Here is a 15,225-nt window from a genome sequence, read left to right as displayed (position 1 = left end):
CTATGTCACTACAGCGTTTCTTTCCTTTTGTTCCCTTGCAGTATTGAAACATCTTTCAAGTTATCAGGATATTGAAGGTAAATACATTCATTGTTTGTTTCAAATACCTACCCTTTCTATTTGGCACACTTTTGTCAATAAAATATAAATGAAAGTCAACAATAAATTTGTAGGTATGGAAGTTATCAGGCTCCTGAAGGTAAAGGACCAGGTTTGTTAGTTCTTTGCATTGCTCTGGTGATACAAAGCAGCTGTATAATGATAACCAGATAGTTAAACCAAGCTTTGCATCATCAAAGTGGCCTGATTGTTTCAGTGGATCTGGCCCTATTTAATTTCTCTTAATGTAAAAATAAATGATGAGAAAAGTTACCACTTTAAGAATGGTCCCAGAGATGAACTTATGGCAAGAATTTTCAGACAAGATCCAAACAAAAACATGAACAAAAATGTACATATTTATGTGCACAACTGCAGTGGTTTCATATGCAAATCAGATTGCACTTGCAAATGGTAAATGAGGTGCTTGAACAGCTATGTTCATGTCAGATCACCCAGTTTGCACATGCAGTCATGATTCTTACAGTTCTCCCTCCCGTGATCCGCGGAATGAACTGGTGTGTGTGTGTGATGCTGGCTGTTCTAGAATCAGGAACAGAATCATTCTTTGCAACACATCTTTAGCGAGGAAGTTATGTCTTTTAAATTGTCTCAGGGGAAATTAGTGCATCCACAAAAGCTTGCAGTCATCTTTTGCACACCAAAACACCTCCCTTTACACACACAAGTCAAAAGATACATAGTAGGGAAAAAACAACATTTTTAAAAATACAAAGTTTGTTTGGGATACTAACTCTCAGATTTACAATTTTTATAGAATTATAAAAATGTAGTGCCGGAAAGGACCTTGAGGAGTTACCGAGTACAGCACCCTGCACTGAGGCAGGACCAAATAAACCTAGACCATCCCTGATAGATGATTGTCTTAAAAACCTCCAATGATGGGTTTTGCACAACCTCCTTTGGAAGTCTATTCCAGAGTTTAACCACCCATATTTTTCTTAATATCTAATCTAACTCTCTCATCCTGCAAATGAAGCCCATTACTTCTTGTCCTATCTTCAGTGGACAAGGAAAACAATTGTTCCCATCCTCTTTATAAAAACCTTTAATGTATTTGAGGACTGTTATCAGGTCACCTCCTCAGACAGGGGTGAAAGTAACTTAATGAGCTTAATAGGCAGCCTGGGTCCTGGGCAAGGTGGCGGGAAGGGGGGGCACTCTAGGCCCCCAGAAGGGGTGGGGCTAGGGCCAGACTCCCCCAACCACTAGACCAGTAACCTTAAGGCAGTAATTCTGGATGATTACCTAATCATACAGCAAAATCATCATAAGATAGATAGATAGATAGATAGATAGATAGATAGATAGATAGATAGATAGATAGATAGATAGATAGATAGATAGATAGATAGATAGATCATACAGCTTGATTTTCAAAAACTCAGATTAACCGTGGTGGGGGATCACATAGGTGCATATTCTAATCCAACATGCACAATGCATCTCACATATCTTGGTGAATGCACTTATCAATAAAATTCAGGTCTGGAGTGTAAACACTCTGATATTCAGGAGCATCTGAGCAGAGGATTTAGCCCATTTGACCATTTTATAGCTGGGGCCAGTTACAACAGTCAGATCTGGTTTGGTATTTTGAATTTTTCCAAACTTCAGAGGTGTTCAGCTCCGGAGTTGTGGCTTGGGTATGGTTATGTATCTGTAGGTCTGGTTGTTCTCCTTAACCTATGAGGACAAGACAAAAAGCAATGGGCTTAAATTGCAACAAGGATGGTTTAGGTTGGATATTAGGAAAAACTTTCTAACTGTCAGGGTGGTTAAGCACTGGAATAAATTGCCTAGAGAGATTGTGGAATCTCTTGGAGATTTTTAAGAGCAGGTTAAACAAATACCTGTCAGGGATGATAGAGATAATACTTAGTTCTGCCATGAGTGCAGGGTACTGGACTCAGTGACCTCTCGAGGTCCCTTCCAGTCCTATGATATGTTAGTGTTTCCAAGGTGCAGCCCGAGACACAACACTCATCAGAGATTAAATTAGCTTTGACCCTGAATCCTTTTTCATTATACCATTAATACACTATAAATCATTGTTTCCTCTTGCACCAGAAATGCCTTCAGACCTCATAGATCAGTCATCAGTGCAATGTTTCTTGGAGAGTTCTTTCCCATTATGCGTTGCCCCTTGCTGTCCCAATAAAGGCAAAATTCCTCTTAAAGCTAATGGGAGTTTGCAGAATTGTGCGTTTTATGGAATTCCTGTAGTATAAAACAGTTTGAGTTAAATGGACAGATACTTTCGATGCATTTGGTGCATTGTCACTTCACACACAGTAAATAGTGAAATACCACTGCAACGTCACAGTGATAAAGAAGGAGAAAAAAAGAGGAGTAATAAAATATTCTGGCATAAAATCTTCTAGTGCTATTTGAACACATGGTATTTGCAAGTTGTCTGCTGTGTAACTTTACCCAAGGAGAAGGGCAAGCATGGAGATCTGGAATATTTTCCCCATGTGTTATCTTTTATTTAATCAGACCGGCACATCTTGCTATGCATGTGCTAAAGATAGACAACGCTTTGCAAATTGATTTATCATTTCTGAACATACTGTACTAGTCAACTACTTCATTCAGATGGTTGATTTTTTTCTTGTTTCTCTTTGTGGAGTAGAATTAATCATTCACTTCCTCTTTCAAACAAATGGAGGGCTTTTCATCTAGCAATGCTGTATAACTTGATAAAAGAACTATAATTGGAGATAAGGAGCCCTTTTATTATAGCACTGTATATATACATACACTGTTCATTCTTTGCTTCAAAGGGAGTCAAAGGTTTACATCGTCTACATCAGAGACAGTCACTTTAGTAAGAGGAAAGACTTTGTACTGCGCACTTAGGGCTTTAGGTTTTCTTCTCTCACTTTTCATTAACACGGGAGAAGTTGTGTGCACATAGAGAGATGAGAGTAGTCCTCACTCTGCGTAACTCTGCAGTAGAGTGACCAGATAGCAAGTGACAAAAATTGGGATACTTTTTTTTTTTCAGGGGGCAGGGAGTATAGTTGTCTATATAAGACAAAGTCCCTAATATCGGGACATCTAGTCACCCCACTCTGCAGATCTGAAACGTAGGTAGAATTTTTAGTTCGTTTTCCTCTATAATCTTTCCCTTTTCCCCACTTCGGTTTTTTCTTTTACTCTTTTTGTATTTCCCTGCTTCTTCTTCCTCCAATATTTTGTCTGTATTTTCTTGATAACGTTATTCCACACATTTGGAAAATTGAAGTCAGTAATTCTGCAGTTTTATTCAGTTTTAACAAACTTAAGCAGATGTTCGTCATCTCAGTGCTACCTATAAAATCCACAGGTAACAGTTTGAGAAACCATGGTTCAAATTTATGCCTAGTGTCACCCCCACTGAAATCAATGCAGTTACCCCACAGATGAATGTGACACAATATTTTATGGAGAACCTGAGTCTACACAAAACCACCTGTGGAATAAAAGTCATAGAATCATGGAAATGGAGGACTGGAAAGGACTCGATAGGTCATCAAGTCCAGTCCCTGCACTGAGGCACGACTAAGTATTACCTAGACCATCCCTCCTAGTCCTCCTATTATCTTCTTTCATTTCTAATTGATCTTTAACCTAGTGCTTACCTCTTTAAAACACAACTATTCAAGATACATGATTTAGCATGTAATTCTGCAGCTCTGGGACTGATCTGAAAAACGTTATTGATGCTATAATTATTATTTATATTATGGTAGTACCTGGTCCAGATCGGGACCTCCTTGAACCAGGTGCTGTACAAGCACACAGGTAAACATGGTTTCTGCACTGAAGAAATCTGAAAGCTAAAGTTAATTTTTAAACATTGTTTTTCAAATTGTAAAATAAGCTAAAGCAGAATCGACAACAACCTCACGTCTTCAAGCTTTTCTAAAAAGATTAGGCCTGATTTGCAGGGAGGTTAGGCGTGCAATCACACATGCAAATGGAGCACACCCTAGCTGTGTGTGTATTTTGTAGACTCAATGGCCCAACTTTCCTGCCTTCTCGCAGGACCAAAAAATTTGAAACAAATCATCTCCACTACCAACTTCAGGTTCTCAAGCAACTGTAGTGGCTTCATGTACATTTGAGGATCCAGTTCAAAACTGCCCTTCTTGTTTTTAAAATCCATTGTGGATTTGCTCCAGCCTACCTCATGGACCTTGTAGCTCTCTAATTCCATCTCTACTCCATCAGTATGATTCCCTCTCTGTCCCTCCATAGTGTCTCAGCATTCTCTTCTGCTTCTCTTTCCCCATCAGAACCTTCTTTCCACCTTTCCCCTATTCTTTTCTTTTCACTCTCAACAGTCTCTTTCTTTGCAATTTACTGTGTATATGGAAAGATGCTGTACAGAACACAGTTTCATTGTGGTTTAGGTTTGGAAGAGATTGAATTCATTCAGCTCATATTCAGAGAAGACTTCCTCAGCGATAGCTATTTCGGTGGCAACCTGCATGGAAGAATAGTAACAGAAGAGTTACACTTTGGCGAAGGGGTGCACCGGAAAGCATTTCGAAGTAAAGTGATGCAAGGCCTAGTGCCTATATTCAGCCCCGGTCATCCCTGTGTTCTTAAAGTGCACACTGCTATTTCATATGGGACCAAAACCAAGGATGAACTTGTTCAGAAGAACTACAAACTGGCAATGCAGGTAAACTCCATTTTCCTCTGTAAACAAACATTGTGGGAAGAGCTGGCTTTGAAATTTAAATGTTTTCAGTAACGCTACATTGGCATTCCTGTTTGTAATATAGGAATGCTATGTTCAAAATACTGCAAGAGAGTACGCCAAGATATATGCAGCAGAAGCAGAATCTTTGGAAGGCTTTGGAGAAGTGCCAGAGTGAGTATATATATTATTCTGAGCTACACTGGCCATCTGGCTCCTGGAAAATATTGCTGGGGAAGAAAAAAACAGGCATGCTGAGAACATATGGGGTACCACTGCAGTCATATCTTAGATCATACTTGGTAATGATGAAATGGTAAGAATGATTCTTTCTTCCAATTATAGAGAAAAAGAGTAAAATCCAGTGAGTACCAGAGATTCAGAAGCAGAGGGCCTAATTCCGATCTCACTTATATAGGTTACTCTTTACATCAGTGTAAGTCAGTGCAAGTACACCAGTGTAAACCCAGTGGGAGATGAGAGTCAAACCCCAAAGCTCTCAATTAAAAATAAAACCTAGCAAAAAAACCCTAGCATTTCTGAAAGCTGGCACTAAGTCTCTTCTGTTTAGATGAGTCACCTGAGCCCATTTGTGCTTAAGCCACAAAGTTTAGCTCTGGTTCGGGACTCTTCCCAAGTTTGGGATGTTCATATCGAAGGATTGTCCCAGTGTAGAGAGAGGGTTTGTCTATGTGTGAAGATCAGATGAGTAGTTTTAGGACAGACCCATCGCTGCGCCTCAGGTTGGGAAGTGACACCTCGTGAATTTTGCAACAGATAACTCGGATCTTTTTCAAAGGATTTGCTGTTCATGTGTATGGCTACCATACATAGTCAGATGCCCTAAGGATGGTTGAAATTCCACCTGTCCATGACTCACCTCAAGGATAAATCTCACATGCCTGTGAGCAGCCTAAGTCTCCATCTCCTTCTAGATGACATAAGATATCTGCTTCAGCTGCATCTGAATCACTGAAAAAGATTAGAGTGGATGAGTTAACTATTTTCCCAGTAGTCTCTCTATATAGTGAAAGATGATTCCATTTGGAAACAGTGAAATAAAACATATCTAGATACTGACCCAAAGGGAGCTGAACAGTAAGCTAAGCCCTTGCTTTATCCAAAACAGCAGGTGGTGTTGGTATCCACACCACCTCTTTCCATCTTTACTAATTAGAATAACTTATATACATGCCATTCATGGTGGCAGCTATTTCATACAGCACCAGACGGAAAGAGGAAGGCTGGACTGCTTCCATTTGGTTATGCTGTATACAGTAGGCACGCTCAGCATGACTGTTTTTATTTTCTCCATAGATCTGAGATAAAAGCAGGCCGCGCTGCAGCACTGAGTGTTAGGGGGGAAAGCACAGCAAAGAAAGAGGTTCTCACACGAGTGTAAAGGGACCTACATGCCCGAGACGGCATTTAAGAGGATTTTTCGGTGGGACCTTTTAAAACCATGCAGTAAGGAAGGGCTGTAAGTCTTGTGGCGTTTACTGCAAGCTGCTGCGACGACGACATTGGTGCCTATAAAGAATTTTCCAAATGCGCTCTGTTGGCACCACACAAAATGCAGCCTCTGGAACGCTTTGCCAAAGCAACCTGTTCAGTACCACACGCTTTCCTTCAAAGCAAATATCGTTCCTGGCAGCACCCCTGTAAAGGGAATGAGAGGTTTTACCGAGCGAGAGAAAGAGCCTCCTCCTCCAGAACTGCAATCTTCACATCCTGGGCTGCTAGTGAGGACACCGTTGTATCAGTATAAAAGGGTACAGCTGTTCCCAAATGGCAAAGGGAATAACTGGACAGGTGTCAGGCCCCTTTATACCAGCATTCCTGCTCCACGCTAGGGCTTTTACCCGTTTACCTACATCGGTTAAAATAAAAATAAAAACCACACCCATAAACAAAATAGTTATACCAGTAAAAATTAAATGTAGACCAGGCTTGAAAGAGCAAAAAGGAAGAGTTCTCCAAGTGCGTGACCATCTGCCCTATCTCCAAGCCATCTCAGGCCTCTGTACCCCATCAGTTATATGGGCAACACTCCAATTCATTTCAATATGAGCTGTGTGTACACAAATTATGCTGGGAATCAGGCCCCTTGAACACTGCCATTTCCAGAAGTACTGGACTGTCCTTGAGAGTTGTACTTCTGGGTGTGACCACCACCATTTTGGCAGTATTGCTTTAAGGGATGATGTTGGATGCAGGAAAGCATGTGACTGGAGAGGACCACACTTCTCTGAGGTTTGCCATATCTTCCAGTAAAGCAGTGACTATTGCTCCATACTGGAGCACTCCTGTGTCACTTCAGTAGATATGTAAACAGAATCAGGCTCATTGTGAGGTTTCAGTGCACTTCTCAGAAGCCGAGATGCAGCAGCAATGAATTCTGGTTCATGTTGGCAGGTTCATGTTGGCAGTGAGACAAGTAGTTTCTAGAAGCCTCAACAGATTCAAGTATGTGCTAGCTGGACATGCAAAGCTCATCAGTTTCACTTTATGTTCAGTGTGTCTTTGAGAAGATCCCATAACTCAAAGCAAAACTGCCACAGTTTGTCTGGATTTGGACCGCAACCAGTTTCATACCTATTCCATCCCGAACTATAAGTGAACCCAGAGTCTGACAAAACCAGCCCACATTCATGGAAGGCTTTGCAAACTTTCTGGCAAAATTAGCCCAAGTTTTCAGTTTGGAAAACCAAGTGAGTTTTGCCTGGTTTTGAATTTCCAAGTGAAATTTCACCTGAAGTCAGCTGAGGAGTTCTGAACTAGACACAAACTTCACGGATTTTCAGCTCCAAGGCTTTGGCTTGAGCCAGTCTGTACCAAGAATCTAATAAGCCCTCTAAAAAGAAGTTCTTATATTTCCTTTTATTGTCTGGCAAAAGAGTTATTTTGGTCTGAATTTTCAAAAGTGTTAACTAACTTTGGATGCCTCTGGCTTTAGGTGCACAAATTGAGAAACCCAAGCCCTGCAGTGCATCAAAACTGATCACAGATAACATTGCCATGGAAGCCACTGGAAGATCAGCACCTTTAAAAATCAGGCCTTCTGTTGTCAAAAAGGCACCATTAAAACAATGGACCCAAAAATTAGTAGGCCTTCATTTTCAGAATGTACAAGGACAGTATTAGCAATTATGCTTTGAAAACTTAATGCAGAGGGGTTTAGATTTGACCCAGTAAATGAAACAGAACTTACATAATTTGTAGATCATTGCACAATAGAAGGATCCAATGCCTATCAAAATGTTTCCCACTATCAAACTTGACTCAGCCCTAGTATCTTTTCTATTGATTGTCTGAGACTGCATGTTCCTGGACAAAAAGTCTCTTTCTTACACTTTCCCTGACTGAAATCATTAAGGTTTATTGGGTTCGATTTCAGGATCATTCCTATTTTCCTTGTTCATCGTCCTGAGAATAATATCCCTTATGCAACCGTGGAAGAGGAACTGATTGGAGAATTTGTGAAGTATTCTGTCGTGGATGGCAAGGAAATAAATTTCATGAGAAAAGACTCAGAAGCTGGTCAGAAGTGTTGCACCTTCCAGCACTGGCTGTACGAGAAAACCAATGGAAATTTGCTGGTTACAGATTTTCAAGGTGAGAGTTCTGATCCTTGTGACAGAATGTGACAGTTCCTCCATGCTATCACCCTGACAGCCAATCACTCAGTCTCCCAGTGACTGGACAGTCTTTCATAGTACATCTGTGGAGTCAGAGGTAGTGAGCCTCCCTGCCTGGGCTGACAGATTTGGGGTGGGGGTTTGTGCTAGTACTCTAAAAATAGCTGCGTAATCTGCACTGAAGTTACAACTTGGGCAGCAACTCAGACTCTGAAGCTGAGGGATGGGGGCAATGCACTTGGAAGTGCTGTCTACACAGCTATTTTTAGAGTGCTAACACGAGTCTCACCAACCCACGTCTGTCGACCCAGGCTGGGAATTTCACGGCCAGAGGCTGTGTACGTTTGCCCTCAGCACAATTCTATTCTTTGCTGTTTTCAACATGCTAAACTAGCTGAGCATGGTCATGTAACGCCGACTGACCCCAGTCGGCGGCAGCCGGGATCAAAACTGGGAGCTCTTGCATTTAACACATGATCCTCTACTGCATGAGCTAAAAGACGCATATCTCTTAGCCAAGGCTGTAGCAGGCTCATCAATCTCTAGCTCAGAGGTGGGCAAACTAGGGCCCGTAGGCCACACCCGGCCCGCGAGACTCTCCTGCCCGGCCCCTGAGCTCCTGGCCCGGGAGGCTCGCCCCCGACCCCTCCCCTGCTGTCCCCTTCCCCCACAGCCTCTGCTCACTGCTCAGTGCTCTGGGGGGCAGGGCTGTGAGCTCCTGGGGCAGCACAGCTGCAGAGCCCAGCCTGACCCCGTGCTCTGTGCTGCGCGGTGCATGGCTGGCTCCAGCCAGACGGCGCAGCTGCCTGTCCTGGTGCAGCCGCGCCACCAGCCACCAGTGCTCCAGGCAATGCGGTAAGGGGGCAGGGAACAAGGGAGTTTGGATAGAGGGCAGGGGAATTCGGGGGGTGGTCAGGGGCCAGAGGTGTGGATAGGGGTCAGGGAAGTCAGAGGGCGGGAAACAGGGGTTGAATGGAGGCAGGGGTCCCGGGGTGGGGCAGTCAGGAAGGAGAGGAGGGGTTGGATGGGGCAGCGGGGAGCAGTCAGGGACAGGGGTTCCGGGGGCAGTCAGGGAGCAGGGAGAAGGGGGGGGTTGCATGGGGCAGGGGTCCCGGGGAGGCAGTCAGGAAGGAGAGGGGTTGGATGGGACGGCGGGTGGCAGTTAGGTATGGGAGGTCTGGGGGGGGTCAGAGAGAAGAGGTGGTTGGATGGGGTAGGGGTCCCGGGGAAGGGGGGGTGTCAGGAATGAGAGGAGGGGTTGGATGGGGCGGCAGGGGGGTCCAGGGGCGGTCAGGAGACAGAGAGCGGGGAGGGGGGATGTGGATGGGGCAGGGGTCCTGGGGGGCTGGCAGGGGGCGAGAAGCAGGGGGGGTCGAATAGGGGGCAGGGGCACAGCCTCCCCTAACAGGCCCTCCATACAATTTTGGAAACCCCATGCAGCCCTCAGGCCAAAAAGTTTGCCTGCCCCTGCTCTGGCTGGTCTAGCCACCCCAAAAAAGGACAGAGTGTCACACCAAGCATGCATGGGTTACTCTCACTCACTAACCTTATCACATAAAACTACTTCTCCTGGATGAGGACCAGAGAGATTCCTGTTGAACAGATCATGTGCAGTGTCCTGGTCGCACATCTGCTAGCGCACATACTGTCTCTCTCTTGAGTGCCTTTTTAATTCCTTTTGTAGCTCTAGTATTTAATTCTTGACCTTTCATCCCCACATTCAGAATCCTTCCCACACCATCAGACATCACTTGCAGTACCCACAAGGCTCCGCCATCCCTGTCTATCGTGCTGTTTGACAGAATGGCTCTCCTGTTGTGTTTCTATAACTCAGCTCTTTTACAAGGATAGGTTGTTGGCCTATTGCTCAGCCAGCGGGCTTCTTTTTGTCTGGTCCTTACCCTTTGACCTCTCTGTTGGATAGTCCGAACGGAAGTTAAAACTCCTGCCGTCACAGCCTCTCAGGGTCATTGGAACATACAACCACTCCATGGCATCAAGCATAGTCCCCTGTAAAGAACAGTATTATTACTAGGCATTATAACCCAGACTAGGAGTTGCAGGTGTTCCACACCTCTGAATACTAGGCCACATGTTTAGGTGTCTAAATATGGATTTAAATCCCAGTCTTCAGGCACCAAAGTTGGAACATTTTGTCTTGAGCCTTTATTTTAGAAACACAACGTAAGTAGTGTGAGCCAGTGTGCCTGGAGCAGCCCTCACTTAAAATGCCAAGGTCAGGGCAGGCTGCAAAAGGGAGAGCAGATACCCACAAAACTGGTGGTTAACACTGAAGTTAAACTCACTAACCAGTCACAAACTGTGCTTCTGATCCCCCACACTGGTTATCAAGAAGCTGAAAAAAGAGATCACATAGTCCCCTTTATTACATTCCAGTTCTCTGGCTCCCAATCAGCTCATAGGTCCAGTACAGTGAGAAGTTATTTAAAAACTTTGCTCACTATACAAAAGGTTCTTCAGACCCCAAAAGGCCAGCCACATTACCAGGTCAGTATTAGTTTGGATCTTACCCAAAATACCACACTACCAGCTAATCCTTTAGCATCTAAAAGTAAACGTTTATTATAAAATAAAGAAAGAATAAGAAGAGAGTTGTTAAATGATAAAGCACCCAGATATATACGGAGGCTTCGACATCCATATATCAGGTTCTTAGCAGTACTGGTGAATTTGCCGGCTTGAAAGTCCCTCTGGAATACATCCACAGCATGGATGGGTCGTTCAGAGCTTCAGTTTGTAGAAAAGTTACTCCAGAGGTAAGAAGCAGGAATGAAGACAAAATAGAGATGATGCAGCTGCCTTTTATATTCTTTGGCCATGCAGCTTGTATTTCCTTTGTACCAAACACAAGCTTCACAGCCCATGGCATGGAAAAGCCTTAGAGTTCTGTCTATAGGCATGCCCCTACATGCCCTGCTGACTCATCAGGTGTATTCTCTGGTTCCTTTCAATGGGTTCATTGTACAGTTGATGACTCTCGATGGGCCATTGCCATCAGCACTGCCTAGCCTGTTCAATCTGTTTGGGGGTGTCACCCAGATGCACAGCACAAGTTTGGAAATGCAGATATACCCTACATATCTATAACTCACAATACAAAGGTGATACAAACATATAAGCAAGATTATCATACTTGGCAAATCATAACATTTTCACAGATACCTTACACGGCATATCTAGCCCGATTCATTTCAATTTTAGAACATTGGTATTAATAATAATAATAATATAAAGTGTGTCACAAGTCCATACAGCATCTCAAGTGGCATGTCAGTAACAGCTCAAAGGCTTTAGCTGCCTGAGGTCATGTCTACACTAGCGAGCTTACAGCAGCACAGCTGTACCACTGCAGCAGCGCCGCTGTAAGATCACGCGTGTAGCTGCTCTATGCTGATGGTAGAGAGCTCTCCCGTTGACCTAATAAAATTACCCCAATGAGTGGTGGTAGCTATGTTGGTGGGAGAACCTCTCCTGCCAACATAATGCTGTACACATGAGTACTTGTGCCAGAGAAACTTATGTCTCTCAGGAGGGTATTTTTTTCACACCCCTGGGTGCCATAAGTTTTGCTGGCATAAGTGGTAGTCTAGACGCAGCCTTCAAGCCTGACCCATGCCCACTTAAGTCAAAAGGAGCTTTGCTATGGGTGCAAGAGAAGGAATTTAGAGCATGAGAAACCCTTTGATCACACAGAACCCATCCGTTCAGTTGGCTGTACATTGTCTTACAGCAGGAGGACAAAAGGGGCAATCTGTCCCATACAGATATTAATGATGGTATTAGTAACCATGGGGTGAAATAGCATGAAGCCTATTGCACCACTTAAATATTAATATAGGGATAAAAGTCAGATTTAAATGGTGTAGTCTTTGGGCTGGTCGTCTGCATGAGGAGGAATTTCACCTTCAATAATTTGTCCTAGGCTACAGACCAAGGGCTACTTTCAGCTCTCAGTTACGCTGATGTCAGTGGGACTGGCAGAGTGTAACACACAGCAGGATCTGACTCCCCCAAAACAGTCTATGTTTTGACAAGTGAGTTCTGAATGGCCCAATGATGTTTTTCGATGACTGTGCTCTCAACAAGCTAAAACCGTTTCCTTGTCCTAGTTGGAGCTTTAAATTGGGTCTCTTGGAGTGGAGCTTGTTCTCTGGAGCCCTAGGCAGCACTTCGCCTTACTCCACCAACTGTTCAGCTTGTGTTTTACTTTCTCCAGCCCGTTCTGGACATATAGTTCTCTCATCTGAGTCTAACTGTGTTGTTCCTGACCTGCTCCCCCTGCTGTGCTAAGCATGCTGCCCTTGCAATGCTCCTGGTCCTTTCTGGCCTTGGTAGTGAGAGCCTGGATTCAGGAATCACACCTGAACCTCTTATGCAACCCAGGAAATCCCATGGCTCCAGCTTCCAATGAGCTTGTTTGTACAATGCCTCGCACAATGGGGCCCTGGTTCATGACTCCTACACTCTACTGAAGTACAAATAAAGAACATCGTTCATGGGAATTAGCTAATTAGATGATACCCTGTCAGTATAAAAATATCTGTAAATTACTGTTATCAAAAACTTATTGTAATAGTCTTTTTTCCCTGAAATAACAATTCAAACTAGCATTATGCCAGAGGAACCACAGTCAAATTATTATATAGGGACATAGGATTTTCTAAAGTATATTCTTTTTGTCTAATTGAAGCACTGAGACCCACCTGGTAATTAAAAAAAAATCAATACTAATTACAAGTGCCTTTGGCAAAGTGACTAGAGAACAATACAAATATGTGGGGAGGACAATTGCAACAATACACCGCCTTTTGATAGGGCATCTCACATGGGAGAGAATAAAAGCTGTGCAGGGCGGTTTCTGATATTTTCTTTTCTACTCCCTAACACAGGCCCTGTGAGCTCTGGTGTGGTATTGGCTTTCTGTGTGTTATCCACACTCACAGGAAAGAAATGGATTAGCTGCTTGCTGTGGCAAGTGCTTTAAAAAGGTTCATTAGCATCCAATCCGGGGGAGGGGAGGTTTTTGCATGGCTTGTGTCTCTGTAAATAACCAGCTTGGAAAAAAAAGAAAAAAAGTCTCACACTCTTACTAGGAGATTTAATTTTATTACAAATGCACGTTAGTAAATCAGAACATTCACCACAAGGCTGACTAATGCCTGCTTTTCACCCCACCACTCTGGGATTTATGAACTGCTTTGTGAATTAAAAGACTCTAAAAACAGCACCTTGTGCCCTCACTTTGCCTTGCATTTAACCATCTAACATCTATTAAAACCAACGGAAAAATTCACACCCAGGCTCCTGATCGCGTCTGAAGGAATGCCCTCCTCCTATCTAGAGAACGCTGCCATGACACCATTATGTGCCTCGCTCATCCGCATTGTGCAAATATTTGGCGTTTTAAAAAGTACAGTGTATGTGTTCACTAAGTTGTTGAGGGAATAAATAGAGCAACTGTCCTGGCTGGGGTTCTGCAAGGAAACGTGGAATCTTTCACCCCTTACCCTTTCAAATGAGAAGGCTGAAACTCCTCCTCCCCCCCCCCCAAACAAATGCAAATGAATTAACAGGGAAAAGTCTATAGGGCAAATTCCTCCTGGCCTTATGAGTATGAGGCATGCTAGAGTCAGGAAGCAGAGCAGCTGACTTAGTATCTGAGCCTGCGGGTTATATGCTCTGTATTGATTCTTACAACTGCTGCTCCAAAAAAGGAGCACGGTGTATCTGCTGCTGACAGCAGCATCCTCACAAAGGGGGACCACTCGGACCCTGTCCATGCCCCAAACCTGCTGACCACATCCCCTTGGAATGGCTTGGCTGTGACTGTTGCAAGGCACACTAGCTTTTGTTTCCTGCGGTGCACTTGAGGAAGTGCTAGATCTGTATCCTACCCTACACCTGCACACCTGCTCTGAGGGAGAAGGAGGCTCCCTGCATCATCATCTTTCCACAGCACAAGCTCACAACGCAGGGCAGGGATTTCCCCACAATGGCTAGTAAACCAAAAGTGGGGTAAAAGTGGGAAGCATAAGAGCTTTTTGGAAACACCGAGTGAAGAGTTTAATTTAGTGCCTATTGGTCACCCAAAAAACTAAACGGAGAGCAAAGACTGTTGGGCCATGGTGCTGATATGCAAAGTGGTTTCCACATTGGAATACACTGTACCCCACCCCAGCTTGCAAACATCCAAATCCCAAAACTTAGGAACAATAAATGACCTTTATGCATCTCTTTGCAGATGATAAATGTTCTGATGCTGGATTCAGATGTTCCTTTAAGATGTCACAGTTGAAGTGAGGCTCCTCAGTTACCCTCCAGCATCGGAAACATTCCAGAGCCTTAGAGCTCCATTTATCACTCTGTTTGTAAATCACTGGAATGCTCCTGACTGCTGCTAGTGTTGTGAATCACACAGAGCAAAAACCCTACGTTTGAGGGGAGAATGTTAAAATATTGCCACTACACAGAGATGACTGAAACAAACTATAATCAATAAAGAATACCTAGCTGCATCTATAAGGCTATAAATCTGAAGACACTCCTAGAAAGCCTGGTATAATGCAAGCTCCCTGTTTTGTTTTGGTTTTGTAGGTGTAGGAATGAAGTTAACTGACGTTGGCATAGCAACATTGGCCAAAGGGTGAGTGAAAGACATATTTCTTAATGAAATATATTTGCATTGTGCTTCAAACTCCTCACAGTGTAAACCTGATGGGGGTGGGTGCATTGGAGATTTATTTCTCACCATAA

General features: G+C 43.7%; 1 protein-coding gene across 1 annotated transcript in view; it reads left to right on the top strand.

Moving 5' to 3' along the window:
• The window catches only part of ALPK2 (alpha kinase 2), a 68,079-nt gene that overhangs the window by 40,954 nt on the left and 11,900 nt on the right, over positions 1–15,225 (top strand). The window contains 5 exon segments of the mRNA XM_073346082.1: positions 42–77; positions 4,521–4,795; positions 4,899–4,987; positions 8,211–8,428; positions 15,067–15,115. Coding sequence (XP_073202183.1) covers positions 42–77; positions 4,521–4,795; positions 4,899–4,987; positions 8,211–8,428; positions 15,067–15,115 — 667 coding nt within the window.

This window comes from Lepidochelys kempii, chromosome 5 (genome assembly GCF_965140285.1).
Source record: "Lepidochelys kempii isolate rLepKem1 chromosome 5, rLepKem1.hap1, whole genome shotgun sequence".
Classification (NCBI taxonomy): domain Eukaryota; kingdom Metazoa; phylum Chordata; order Testudines; family Cheloniidae; genus Lepidochelys; species Lepidochelys kempii.
The sequence above is the reverse complement of the archived record's forward strand: the minus strand, read 5'-3'. Positions and strand labels throughout refer to the sequence as shown.